Source organism: Myotis nattereri (genome assembly GCF_964212035.1).
Source record: "Myotis nattereri genome assembly, chromosome: 8".
Lineage (NCBI taxonomy): Eukaryota > Metazoa > Chordata > Mammalia > Chiroptera > Vespertilionidae > Myotis > Myotis nattereri.
In genome coordinates, this window is record NC_138083.1 from 66260499 (window position 1) to 66275278 (window position 14780).

Consider the following 14780-nt stretch of genomic DNA (forward strand, 5'->3'; position numbering starts at 1 on the left):
TTCAGAAAACATCGGTTTATTATGATTAGCTGTGGCATATTGGTTCCTTTAATAGTTTTAAACTGATACATGTGTCCCCACTAACAGCATACACATAGGGGGTGTTGAGCTGCAGTGACAATAGCAAACAGGTGAATTGCTTAGAAAATCATTGTGATCCTAATGGGCTTTTCTTAGCAACGGCGAGAGGAAGAAAAGGTAGCTCAGAGCCTTGCTACAGGGTGCTGAGCAGAGCCAGGTGGGTGTTCAGAGCACCCTTTTGTGCTCTTGCTGTGAGCCCCAGTGCCCCCCAGAAGCTGAGGGGGAAGCTGGGGTTGCCAGTGGGTGGAAGGAAGGCTGCCCATCCACACACCCCGATCCCTGCAGAGGAATGGGGCCCTTTGGGGTTGGGAGCCCCCACTGGCTGCAAGTGACATTTTTGCCTAGAAATATTTTCGGGTCTGAAACCCATTTCTGTATGGACCAGCATGGCCTCGGGGTGGCAGGGAGAGGCGCTGTGTCCACGTCAGTGCGCGGGCTTAGCATCCCGATGTGTCCATCCCTCCAGGTGGGTTTGGATCGGCTGCATCGCTGGGGTCTTCTCCCTGGCCGCCTTTGCCCTCCTCTCACCTTTTCAAGGCCAGGCTGTATGGGAGACCTAGCTTCCCTTCCAAACCCAGCCCCTCTGCGCCACAGCCAAGGCCCGACTCTGAAGCTCCAGGTGTCAGCTCGCAGCTGTCAACATTGAGAACGAACTCAACTGGAGACTCGCCTGGAGCACTTCAGATGATGCTCCAGACGCAGCAGGTGTGCGCCCATTCAGAGGTGGGCCTGGCATGGTACCGCCTCCCCTCCTCGATTTGGACTCAGTCCCAGTTCAAATAATTGTTTTCTTTTTTAATATAGGTGATCCTTTAACCAGATATGTAAATGCGATTGAATCTGTCTCTGTAAAAACTTTCATATAAATAAATTCATGCCTAATATTTAATTGGGGAGATGGTATTGCAGTCACTGCTTTCAGGAGAGATGGGGCAGGGGTAGGGTGGGTGGGAGGTATGGGGACTCTGTGACCTGAGCTATCACAGCTCAGGTGAGAATTCCAGGTCTGGGCTCAGGGGTGTCTTGTGCGTTTGGTAGTTTGCAATGTAGTTTCTGCTTTTCCTTAGCTGCGGAGCACAGACATTCACACAGCTGCCCAACTCAACAGGCACTGACTTTCTCTCTTAGTGCATTTCTTACATTTCCCCCCTGCAAAGGGAATCCAGAGAAACATGATGGGGCAAGGGGAGCCCCGCTCTGTGGGGCCCTAGGCTCTGCCCCCAGGGGGTGGGGGCCTGGGCACTTCACCTCTCTCGAGGGGCAGGGGCAGGAGAACACAAACCTGGGCCCGGGCAAGCAAGCATGACCGGGCTGCCCACTGGAAGGGGACCAATTCTAGCCTCGCCATGGTGTGGGCAGGTCCCTGGAAGGAGGGCAGAGGGGCTCCCCTCTTGGAGGTCTGGAGAAAGCCCTAGAATAGGGTATGGGCGAGGGGCAGTTCTGCTGCTAGAGGAAGAGGGTGGGAGACCCAACTCCCAGAGTCAGAGGCCCTGGTAGGGAATCTGCGCCTCTGCAGCCTAAGGCTCCTGCCTGCACCTTCCATGGGGTTCAACTCCCAGCCACTGCCCTCCAGTGCCCCGGCCCCCACACAGTCATCATTACACTAAGGGGCCTCCTGAGGTCACAGCCAGGCTGACTGAGAGGGAAGGTATTCCTGCAGTGGGCAGTGATCCCCTTTATTGCTGGCACTAAGTGAGGGCTGCGGGCGGGGTTGGCACCTGAGAAAGGCCGGTCAGGTGCGGGCCTCGGCTAGGAAAGGTTGGCCCTGTTAGCCAGCCTCGCCTGCCCACCGCCCACCTGGCTGCAGGGCCACCGAGTTGGGACTCCCTTCTCCTGCCACCAGAGGTAGCTGTGCTGCCAGCACTGAGCTTCCGGGGCTGCTGTGAGCCCAAGCAGTGGGGGCCAGGGACAAGCCTGCCACTGCCACTGCCACTGCGGGTGCTCTGGTGCTCGGGGCCTGCCGCCGGGGTTGTGCCTGGATGCCTTTAGCACAGGGTCCCCAGGCTAGCTGGTCCCCACTCCCGTGCACGAGCCCCCTTGGTCCCACCACCCGTCTACCACATGGTCTCTGCTTTAGAATATGCTTTCCTCTTCAATACAATCATCTCAGTGTCAAGTACAAGTCATGGAAGGAAAGGCAGGCCCTGAACACCCAGCTCTCGGTGGGCAGCCTCAGGCTCCCTGAAGGGAAGGAAGGAGAGCAGGGTCTCCAGCCATGTTTCATGCCACCCCAACGCCCAGCTCCTGCTGACCGGGAGCTGACAGGGGGCATGGGGGGCGACGCATTCTGAGGAAGCGTGAGGCATTTTCTGGGCCTCAGGGGGCATGTGAGTCTGCCTGGGAAGCTGGGGCCAACCACCATGGCCAGAGAGAGGCCAGCCTGAGGCCGTGGGGGTGGGAGGTGGCTGGAGGGGTGAGCAGGAGAGGGACTCCTCCAATTATTGCAGTCAGGTGTCCCGGAACACCAGGAACTCCTGGGAACCCTGCGGGAGCTAGGAGAGGCAGGGCAGAGGCTGTGCTGTGTTTTAAGGATATTCCAGCACATTCCGTCTCTGGAAAACTGCCTTCACAACCCTTCTCTGTTTTTGCATAAAGTGTCTACCCCTTCAGGTAGATCCAGGGACAGGACAACCTAACATAGGACAAGAGTGCCTTTTTTCTTTAGTGAATTATGCTAGGGATTCCTCCAATTCGTAATTTTTTTTTAAGTCACATCTGAGAGGTCAGCTTCTGCCCTTCCTCTGCCCACTTCCCCAGCTGTGGGCCGGGGGCCTGGACGTGCGCTCAGGGTGGGGACCCTGTTCTTGCCGCCGCTGTCCTTTGAGATACCCACATCTTTATTTCATGGAAGACGGAGTTGGTTACTTCAGGAAGCTCTTTGTGGAGAACGTGGTAGGCACCTTCGTAAATCTGCAATTGCGAGAGATAGAAAGTCAGGGCTACAGGAAGCTACAGGTGCAAAGAGGGAGGCCACAGGTGGCAGCCAGAGTCCCCCAGACACTCCCCACGCCCCCAGGACTCCATCCTTATGGTGCCAGTACCTTTTGATCAGATGAATTAAAATGTGCCAACATGATCTAGCACTTCCTTTCTTAAACCAACACACACCTTTCCTTTATCCGCTTCTCTCTCCAGCTGTGACCTGATTTCCTGTGGAAATCAGGAAAACCCTGATTTCCATTCCTTGTCTTCACTTACTCGCCTTCCGCCTGGACCTCAGCTGGTCCCAGTCTACTTTCACTCCCACCAACCCACAGCGACTGTCATTGGCATGGGCTACAATGATCTTTAGTTGTTGTAGCCAGGGAACACTTGCTCTCATAGTGTCTTCTTAGCATCATTCGGAAGCTGTTAACCTTCTAGAAGTACTTTCCTCTTGTAGTTTCTTTCAAGTCTTTTCTCAAATTCATAATCGCCTCTTCAATAGGCATCTCAAAATGGAGCTCCCTGTATCACCCATCTCAGGGTAGGGGGCACTGAGTCCCTTGATCACTACAGTCACTCTCTCTCCAGGTCCTGCCGGGCTGTCCCCTGCCTTCACTACCACCGCCTCAGGCCAAGCTCATCCTCTTGGCCTGGGTGACACCACCATCTTCCCACCCAGTGCCTCTACCTCCACTCTTGCCTCCGCAGGGCAGCTGAGGGATGCTTTGAGAACCGCAGCAAAAGCCTGTTGCTGTCCAGCTCAGAACACGCTGTTGGCTTCATCGCACTAAGAGTTGGGACCCCTCCTCTGCTGCCAGGTCCCCCTCACCCTGCTCGGCACACTCCACCACACTAGTCTCCTGAGTGCTTGCATACACCAATATTTTTGCAACTTGGGTCTTTGCAGTTGCCCCTCCCTTGTTCTGGAATGCTCTACCACCGCTCTGGGCACTGTCAGCTCCTAGGCCTGCCTGCCCATCTGGGTGGGTGCCTTACCTCTTCTCTAGTTTCTCTGTCCCACTCTCTGCTTGATTTCCTTCAGGACCCTGACCCTCTTCATCACCGTCATCCTGTCTGGTTGGTTGTTTGTTGCCCATCCACTAGGATAGACTGTGTGAGAGGGTTGAGACTTTGCCTGTCTTGCTCTCTGGGCCTGGCACAAGGTCAATGCCCACTGAACACTTGGGTTAAAGAAGAAACGAATGAATGGAGAGTGAATGAACAAGTGAGCATTCTACATGGCCTCCCTTTGTGGGGTCGCCAAGGTTCCATTCCGGCAAAGGGTACGATCTGTAAGGCGCCTTCACCCAATGCGAAGTGGCCACGGCCTTTTATGTTCTCCAGCGTTATAAGAGCCGGTTTTCCTTTTTCTCCTGCTTTCTGTTCACCCACGAGTCTATATCTGGCAGTTGGTGTGGGCCAGGGTCTGCAATGCATAATGGTGTGAGGGGGGCACTTGACAGTTTGCAAAGCCATCAGCGCCTGTCAGTGCCATATGAATGGAGGGGGTCAGTGGGAGTGAGTTCGCATTCTAACCCCATCGCTCAGTAAGTGTGGGATCTGTAGTGAGTTAGTTGCCTGTTCTCTTTATAGCTTAGCAGGAAATGGTCCTGGACTCGGCCTCCACGTGACTACTGCACAGGCTGTCATGACATAGTTTGGGGACCCATGTCCATCATCAGTATCCTGGGGCTGTGGTCAACGGTCACTTGACAGGCACACAGTAGGTGCTTCTCCTCCTCCCCAACCCCCCAACTGGGGCTCTTCCCAGTTCAATTAGACGAACAAAAAACAGAGATGTCTGGACTCTCCAAACAATATTTTCCATCTTGAAGGCCCTCCAAGTTAGTTCATTGTGGTCTGTGTGTCTGACAGGCCATGTGGCTAAGCCGCAGGTCCCATCCCCTCTTGCATATGCCCTTGCAGACCAGGCCCTGCCATGCCCACTGCACTGGTACCCCCAGAGCCCCTGGCAGGGGTGGCTGGTCCCAAGCTGCTGCAGAAAACCAACCTGCAGAGAGGCCGGGCAGCCACACGCCTTTGGACCTGGGACATGGAGAAGCAGGAGACATGCTCTTGGAGACAGTTCTCTGCCCCGTGCCCAGTTTGGGTTTTTTCCTTGACCCAGACATCTTCTGAGTATTCTCCCCATGAACAGTTGGCTAATGGCTTGTGTTCTTGCTTAGAACTAATAGCCACCTTGTATTTCTGGTATTTATTTTCCAGGGGGGCCAGGCTGGCCGCCTCTCAAGATGACCCCCCCGGGGGTATCCTTGGGGTTCTGGGCAGATGTGCCCAAAGGGATGCCACCTTCCCCACCTTGGGGAAGTGGGGAGGTCAGGTGCTCACCTTGAGTGTCTTGTCCTGGCTCTTGGCGGACTCCATGAGCAAGTAGGCCCCTTTGCTGTCGCACAGGCGGTCAGCAGAGCCCTGGAGCAGCAGGAAGGGCAAGGTCAGCTTGGGGAGGGCCCGCTCCACTCTGGAGACAGCATTGAGCAGCTGCATGCCGAAGCACACTTTCATCCCTGCCCGGCAGATGAGGGGGTCCGTGTTATAAACGTCGACCTGAAGAAAAAAAGAGAGGTTTCTATCATTAGTTCAGGGGTGGGGGACTTCCCAATTGTCTGTTAGATCTTCCTTCTGCTTTGGCCTGAACAGCTGATTCCATCAGTCAGCTCGGTCTGGGGCGCAGGCGCCTGGCCAGCCCTTCCATGACCCAGACCCGCACTGTTTTGATGCCTCTCTTCACAGGCTTTGTTCTATGCAACCCACATTCATACTCGTGCCTCCACACGTTCCCAGTGCTAAGGAGTATATTTTTATGTAGGCACCATCGTATTGCTTACAGATTTTGCTCAGGAACAGCTCTGAAGGTATTTTGGTGTTAGTCGTGTGGATTTTGCTTTCTCTAAGCCTGTCTTCCCTTACTCAGTGTCCACCTGGTAGAAGTGGGTGAGGGCACACACAACACGCAGGGGCGAGTCACCACCCCGTGGGCTTCCGGAGGAACCAATTCCAGGGCAGGTCTGGGCTGTGGTGGGCTCCAGTCTCCATGTCCTCTGGGCTGCAGAAGGCTGCCTGCCACCCAGACAGGGATGCCTACTGCCTCTCCAGGGGACATGCCCAGAGGCTGGGTCCTCCCTCCTCCATCATCAGGTTTCCCAGGACCTATATCTAACACCGCCCCTGCTCATGGCTCAGAATCCGACCCAGCCTTTCATGAGGCTACCCTGACACCCTCTCCTTGTTTTCCCTGGCTTCACGCCTCCTGCCTCTAAGGGAACAGTGAGTCGCCTACTCACTGTGGCCCCAGGTGGGGCACTGCCCCCACAAAATCTGGGTGAGAAGTCTCTAGAACTCTCTCAGGGCATATGGGTAGGTGTGAGGCCACAACATCCCCTATCTCATTTCCCTCATCCTTGCCAGTGGGTTCTTGGCTGGCTGGAGAAATGCCACCTGGTATTGGTATTGGGTAGGGGAGCAGAGGGCCATGGAAGGAAATGTGCCTCCAGCTGCCCTGTGAGGCTGCCAGAGTGCCCACTGTGTTCCAATCTGATCTGCAATGCGGGGCTACACCTCTCCTCTGCTCCCACCCCTACAGGCCTCAGCTGGAACTCAGATCCATGCCGAGGCGGGAGAGGCGATTCTGGGTCATCCCTGCCATCCCTGATTCCTCCCCTGCTGGGGACAGAGCAGGGAAAGCAGCCCTTTGCGGAGAGCCACATGAGGCGGATTAGCACTTCCTGCAGCGGAGCTGGCGTGAATCCTGCAGGGCTAAGGCCACTTGTTTGGGGACTGAGAGGACAAGAGCCTGGCAGGGGCGGTGCATGGCCAGAGCGGTTGCTTGTCCAGGGTCTGCAAGGAGCCCTGTTGCTTGTCCAAGCCCTGCAAGGAGCCCTGGGCTTGCAGTCTGTGGAGAACGGAGGCTAACAATGAGAGCAATGGCAACTGTAGCTCCACTGAGCAGACACGTACCCAGCGCCGTGTCTGGCATCATGTGCAAGACCTCAGTCAGTGAAAAGAAGAATGGCTAACACTTCTGAGCTCTTTCTTTCCATGTGTGTGCACTACACTACATGTTTAACCCGATTAACCTTAATAAGCACTCTGTCTGAAGAATGGCTCTCATTATCCTTATTTTGGGAGGAGGAACCTGCCTATTATTCATTACTCAGCTCCTGTTCTCCCCTATAGAACCCTGAATGTTTCATTTGGAATACAAGGACCCAGAATAAAGACTACATCCCCCAGCCTTCCTTGCAGTTAGGTCTGGTCATGTGACCACATTCTGGCCAATGGGAAGTGAGAAGTATGCAGTGTGATCCTCCTGTCAAGGCTAGCCCTATTTCCCTCCTCCCACCTACCAGAACACAAGCAGAGTAAGGAGGGAGCTGGGGCCCCAGGGATGACAGCCACACCCCAGAAACGAAAAGCAACAAGATGCTTTGGAGCACATGGAGCTGGTGACACTGAGGAGTCAATAAGCTTCTCTCCTGTTTAATCCCCCATTGTTGCCGTCTGGGTCTCCGTGGGCTGGCAGCCCTGCTAAGAGCACTCCATTCAGTGTCACTGGACCCTGGTTGCAGGGGATGTGTCCTCATGAGCGCACAGGGCCAGAGCCCGCTAGGTCACCACCTTCCTGAAATGGCCTGCCCCCTTGCTCTGTGGATCCAAGACATCCTGGCCACATGAGGCCCCTTGGGGAGTTTGTTCTCGGGTCTAATTGCTCTGACGGCCCAAGTGGCTTCCTGCTCTTGGCTTCATTTTCCATGTCTTGGTCACGTAAACCTTGTTTACACAATGGCTGTATATGGGCCTGGGGAAGGAGCTGCCAGATGTGTCGGGGAAAGGGCAGGCCCTTGGTGGGAGCCACAGCTGGGGCAGAAGGCAAGAGGGACAGAGGGAAAGTGGAGTTTGGAGCAAAAAGGAGGGCCAAACTTCATGGGGAAACTGAAGCTCAGAGGGCCCAAACCCTCCCCTCAAGTAACCATTCTGGCCCAATCACGATGGCCTTTGTTTTATTTTATTTATTTATTTATTTATTTTTTATTTTAAATATATTTTTATTGATTTCAGAGAGGAAGGGAGATGGAGAGAGAGATAGAAACATCAGTGATGAGAGAGAATCCCTAATTGGCTGCTTCCTACACATCCCCTACTGGGGATCGAGCAAGCCGGGCACATCTGATGCTCAACCACTGAGCCATGCCAGCCCGGCTGGCCTTTATTTTTTTTTAAGAGCTTAAGATCTAAAATCACCAAAAGTTCTACTTGTGAGGTGAGAATGTGTCCTGTTGCCCCCAGGAAAGAGGTGGATAGGGCTCTCTCTCTCCTGGACCAGACCCAACCCCAGAGCACTGGTCAACAGAAGAAACCCATTCAAAGTCAAAGATGAAAATGTCAGTCCCAAAAGATGACTTTTTATAGGATTCCATTTCTACGGCAGTCTTGAAATGACAAAATTGAGAAACGCAGAATAGAAACGTGGTTGCCAGGGTGGGGTAGGGGAAGTGGGTGTGCTACACCAGGGTAACGTGCGGCATCTTTGTGGTTATAGGATGTTCTGTGGTCTGATGTACTAATGCCAACTTCCTGGTGGTCATGTTGTCTTATAGTTTTGTAAGATGTCAACATCGAGGAGAACTGGGTAAGGGCCCATGGGATTCCTCTCCATTATTTCTCACAACTACATGTGAATCACTTTTACATCAAAACAAGAAGTTTAATTAAAAAAACGTATTACAAAGACCCAGTCTTTGGCACTATCTCTCACACCCCTCCCCCCATTTCTTTCTTTTTTTCTTTTTCTTTTTTCTTTTTATCACAACTGTTCCTGCTAGCTGAGAAGGTGTCCATTGGGGACATGTCGGCTGGAGGCTATGGGTCCAGGTCCAAGTGAGCACATCTTTGTTTCAGATGATTGACCTCTGGGGGTGCTGCCACTGGCTGAGACTTGAAGTCTTTTTTTCTTGGGGGGTTGGGGGGGGGCGGGGCGTGTAACTGACAATACAAGGGAGACCAGAGGAGTGAGGAGCACCCAGCCCTGATAGTTCCCAGCCGTGATCTGGGCAAGGCTCTTCTCTCCTAGACTCATTCCTGATTTGTGAAATGGGGGTGATAGTGGAAATGCCTCAGAGGACTCTAGGGAGATTCAATGAGCTAGCTGATGCAGACACAGTGCCAAGCCCAGGGTCTGGTCCCAAAGCGAGGCTAGTGATGTGTGGGTGCATCTGGCTCTGACCCTGGGAACAAGGAAAGAAGGTCTCTCTGCCTCAGAGAATTCGAGCCACATAACCTTAGGTGAAGCCTTACTCCTTCCAGGTCTCCGCTTTCCCGCTGAGGGAACCTCGAAGGTTCCTCTTGGGATTTAAGTTTCACAGGTTGTGAATATTTTCCTGGCCTCCTTCGCGTATTTTAGCGATCCCCAGTACCTTCACTGTTTTCTGGGGCTCTGAGAGCTCTCGGCAAGGTTGAACTTGCCAGCCAGGAACGTGCCAACTGGGGCTGCTGACTTTTGAACACTGTCTCTCTGTGGGGAAGAGACTTTGCCCTAAAGCACAGTAAATATAGTTACAATCTACAGCTGGGAGTTGTCTTTTAGTTGGTTGAGCAACATCTAGGCACCACCCCTACAGTCAAATCCCTTGACCTATTTTTAAAAAATCTGTTCCATGATGGAATGCAAAATTACATTTTTAATTAAAATGATATTTAAAATAACGAACGCACTTAGCCCTTAATTATGTACCAGGTGCTGTGTTGAGCATTTTACTTGCACTTGCTCATTGACTCTTCACAGGAAACCAGTGTAGGGACTATTGTTATTTTCACCATTTCATACATGAGAAGAGAGGCTCACTGGCGCTAGATGACCCCCCAGGATTACACAGCAAGTAAGGGGCAGAGCCAGGATACGAGCCTAGGCAGCTGGGCTGCACCATCGTCATTCATAGCCACTCACCATGCTATGCCACCCATCTAGAGAAGAGAAAATGGAGGTGAGTTCTGTGGACTCGCAGGACAGCCAGGAGCGGTGGAGGTGGCACCTCAGAAAAGAAAGCAGCCCTAACTGGTTTGGCTCAGTGGACAGAGCGTCAGCCTGCGGACTGAAGGGTCCCAGGTTTGATCCCGGTCAAGGGCATATACCGTGGTTGCGGGCACATCCCCAGTAGGGGGTGTGCAGGAGGCAGCTGATCGATATTTCTCACTATCCCTCTCCCTTCTTCTCTGTAAAAAATAAATAAAGTATATTAAAAAAAGAAAAGGAAAGAAAGCAGTGGGTCCCTGGTGAGAACCATAAGTATCGAGGCCTGACAGTGAAAGACGTGGTGGGTACCACAGTTGCCACCCTTCACAGAGGGCAGGAGTGCCCTACTTGGCACGACAGGCATGCGCCCTCCTCACATGACACTGTTTACCACTTCACAGAGAAATACAGCCCAGCAGGTCTGATCTCCGACAGTTTCCCTTCAGGGACCTACATGTGTCTACAGCTGGGTTTTCCTGACCCTCCTTCCCTCTGACACCCTCCCTTTTCCTATGGAAGCTCATCCTTCCACCTGTGCTTTGGAGCCCATCCCAGGACTCCCATCTCCTTCCTCCATTGTTTAGATCTTTCTTAATCCACCTATTCTTACCACAGAGAAACCAGAGAGCCTGCTCTGGCATCCTGGAGAGAGTGCACAACGATTCTACCCAAGTGAGCTCTAAAACCTAGAGACCCGGAAGAGCCCGACACTGATCATCTTTGCAGAGGCAATCTCTTCATTTCCTACCTTTGTTCTGAATGGCAAGTTGTTGTGTAAAGACTTGGATGATAGAAAATCCTCTCCTATGTACTGTGGTTTCCATTGCCCATCACAAGTGGCTGTTCCAGCCCTTTGCTCTTAACTTAATTAACATCTATTCCTCTTTCAGACCTTAGCTCAGACTTCACACCTGCAGGGATGCCTTTTTGACTCTCCCAAGTTCTCCTCGCTAACAGCCCTTCTCAAGCCTTCCCCTCACCCCTCACCCCTCACCCAGGGGTTTGTGCACCTGCCTATCTCTCCACTGGAGGGTTGGCCCCTGGGGCAGGGCTCTGTCCTACTTTTGCTGTGTCCTCATGTAGGAGGCCCTCAGTAAATACCGGCTGAATGAATGAGCCAACCTTCCTCTATCCCAGCCCAACAAGAAACACCTCCGGGCCCTGGGAGCCTGGCACAGATCAGATGCATCTGGGAACCTCTGAACCGGGCTCCCTGGCCAACAGCTGGCAAAGGGGCTCTTCACATGGGGATGATATCCATGGCCTTAGAAGAAAAGGCCCCTCATTAGTTCATTCAACAAAGACTAATTAGGCACGAAAGAGGACACACCCCCGAAGGTAAGTTCTTTGGAGCCGTTAGGTATTGTTCCCTGTGGCTCACTGGGCTGTGTTCTCCTGAATGTCAAGCCTGTGGAGTATTCTAAATGCAAATAATAATTTAGCATAGAAATCGGCTTGAATAGGAAACATGCTGAGCACTGGAAGCAGCCTTGCCTGCTGTGTGGCCAGTGCCTGCTCCTCTCTTCATGTGTCCCCTCCTCTTGGGTCTGACCAATTCTCCCCCCAGCTGGCCACGCCCTGAACATTGCACCCAGATTCCCCTGGACCTGGGAACCCTGCTGGGCTGCCCACACACTGCAGGGTCAGGTCCACACTCTCCCTGCGGCTTGCAAGGCCACACGTGACGGGCTCCAGCCGCCGCTCGCCTCCTTCCTCAACACTCCCGCCACCCTTGCACCTGCGCCCTCGCACGGCTGTCCCCTCTGCCTTGGCTCCCCTTGGAGTTTCTCCTCTCTTCTGACACTGAGCTTAGCTGCCCCTTCCTCCAGGAAGCCCTGGCCTTCCCCAGGGACACTGTGTGAGCCATCCCGGCTCCGCTCCTCTCACATGCTCAGCTTCTGTACCTGAAGACTGGGGGCTGTCCCTGCTGTTCCCAGTTTGCAGCATGCCCTCTCCCATGCCCTGCCTCCTGTCTGCCAGCAAATCCCCACCTCCCTTCAAGGTGCAGTTCAGGTGTTTCCTCCCATGGCAGGTGCCCACACCAGCAGTGAAACCGGCTCCTGGCTCCCCAGGACCCCGTGGCTTTGCGGACACCTCTTTACAAACGGCTGTTAACAACAGCCCCCGTCTGCCCAGGGTGGATGCTGTGCCAGGCGGCACCCTAGGTCCCCAAGGGAACTGAGCATCCGTGACATGAGTGTGGTTTCCAAGGTCACACGGTGGTACCAAGAGACAGAGCTGGAGAGCTGGTCCGGAAGGGCCTTCTTGCTCTTCCCACAAAGCCCTCTGCCTCTCTGTCCTCTGTGAGGGGTTGATGTGCCTTTCTCCCCTCCGACTGTGACCTCGGAAGACAGGGCGACTTATCTGGTGTCTCTGCCTCCATCTTGGGGCCTGGCCCAAGTCTGTTGACTTGGCACGCTGCCTGCAGGTTGGCAAAGGGGAGATAGGGCCCTGCCTGACTTGACAGAAAGTCTCCTTGGTTCGCTGGAGCAAAGCAAGTTCCACGTACCAAGAGGCCCGAGTTCCCCCTATGACTGCCAGAGCATGCGCCCAACTCGGGTGGCAGAAATTCCTGAGCCAGACAAGAATCATCAGAAAGAAGGATGATGCAGTTCCATTTTGGATATAAAGAAGATTGATCAGGATCACCTTATACACATGAATTGTCACGTGATCGAGGGTATGTGAATCACCGAACATTTTCCCTACGATTACTTTTTGCTACTAAAGCTTGAACTCCTGGGCACCCTGGTGGGTCACAGCCCTGGACACGTGGGCACAGGCAGTTTGCACACACCCGCCACAGGGCTCTGGGCCTCCTTCTCAGGGGCTGAGGGTCTTCACAACAGAAGAGAGGCTGAAAGTCAACCTCACTCGCTTCCTTGGGATGGAGGCTTCTGAGGTGCAGCCCTGGGCCCAGACGTAGCTCCTGAGTGGTCACCGAGGGAAGAAGAAAGCAGCTGTCACGTTCGCTACCCAACCTCACCAGCTATGGCTACCTTTTCACAGGCCCGGGGATTGAATAAATAACAAGAGAAACAAGAAAGAATGCCGAAACCGGTTTGGCTCAGTGGATAGAGCGTTGGCCTGCGGACTGAAGGGTCCCAGGTTCGATTCCGGTCAAGGGCATGTGCCTGGGTTGTGGGCACATCCCCAGTAGGAGATGTGCAGGAGGCAGCTGACCGATGTTTCTCTCCCATCGATGTTTCTAACTCTCTATCTCTCTCCCTTCCTCTCTGTAAAAAATCAATAAAATATATTTAAAAAATAAATAAATAAATAAATAAATAAATAAATAAATAAATAAAAAGAAAGAATGACTGGCATCTTGCAGGACCACTTGCATAACTGCTGGTCACAAACAGCAAGATCATATGCTCTCAAGTCTTCAAGGTTGATGACAACTAAGGAAATCAGAACGTGGACTAAATAGAGAATAATGATGGGATATTAAAATTAATTTTTATTGATTTCAGAGAGAGAGGGAAAGAGGAGAGGAACATCGATGTGAGAGCATATCATTGATCAGCTGCCTCCTGCACACCCGCTACTGGGGATTGAGCCCACAATCTGGGCGTGTGTCCTGTCAGGGAATCGAACCTAGTTCATAGGCTGGTGTTCAACCACTGAGCCACACCGGCTGGGCTTAAAAAAATATTTTTACAAAAAGAACTCCCACAGCTCAACAACAACAACAAAATCAAACAACCTGATTAAAAAGTGGACAAAGTACTTGATAGACATTTCTCCAAAGAAGTTTTATACATGGCCAACAAGCATGTGAAAAGATGCTCAACATCAATAATCATTAGGAAAATACAAATCAAAACGATCAGGCAATCCCACTTCTGCATATAAACCTAAAGGAATTGAAAGCCGTGTCTCGTAGAGATATTTGCACATTCAAGTTTATGGAAGCATTGTTCATAATTGCCAAGAGGTGGAAGCATGGCAAGTGTTCATCAACAGGATTAATGGGTAAACAAAATGTGGTCCAGTCATGCAATGGAATACTATTCAGTCTTAAAAAGGAATGAAATTCTGACACATGCTACCACATGGATACATCTAGAGGATATTATCCTTAAAAGATAAAAAAAAAAGGACAAATACTGTATGATTCCACTTATATGAGGCATCTAGAATAGTTGAATTCATAGAAACGGAAAGCAAAATGGTAGTTGCCAGGAGCTGGGGGAGGGGAGGTAGGGAGTCTGTGTTTAATGGGCATAGAGTTGCAGTTTGGGAAGATAAAAAGTTCTGGAGGTGGATGGTGGTGAGGGTTTCACAATAATGTGAATGTGCTTAAGGCCACTGAACTGTACACCTAAAAATGGGTAAGACGGCAAATTCTGTGTTTTGTATATCTTACGACAATACATTTTAAAAGATTTAAAATCTGTATCTGTATTTATATTTTAATTTTTAATCATAGATAAAGGGAGTATGGCAGCATATTCCCAATGGGTGCATCCTGGGGAGGAGCATATGGGTGTGCACTGTACTACCATATCAACTTCTCTATAGATTGAAAATCTCCATAATTAAATTGGAGGAAAAGGCTGGCTTTGACCTCGCCTTTCCCCACAATGTTTTCTCATTCTTTACTATGATTCCCTTTGCCAGGAGGAGCCATACAGCCCTTGGGCAGGCTTGTGGCAGGCAGACCCTGTGGTCAGAGGCCCATGTGGGGCTTGGGTCTGGCGTAGCCATTTATTCAAGCCTTGGCCAGTCAGTTGCATTGGAT

General features: G+C 52.1%; 1 protein-coding gene across 4 annotated transcripts in view; it reads right to left on the reverse strand.

The window, feature by feature from the left end:
• Positions 1-14780, reverse strand: part of MGLL (monoglyceride lipase) — a 105458-nt gene continuing 90678 nt past the window's right edge. For all 4 annotated transcript variants that reach the window (XM_081096590.1, XM_081096591.1, XM_081096588.1 and 1 more), the window contains 2 exons: positions 5356-5571; positions 1-2991 (listed from right to left, as the gene is read on the reverse strand). In XM_081096590.1, the coding sequence (XP_080952716.1) occupies positions 2866-2991; positions 5356-5571 (342 nt within the window). In that variant the 3' untranslated portion in view covers positions 1-2865. The remainder of the gene's footprint in view (positions 2992-5355; positions 5572-14780) is intronic.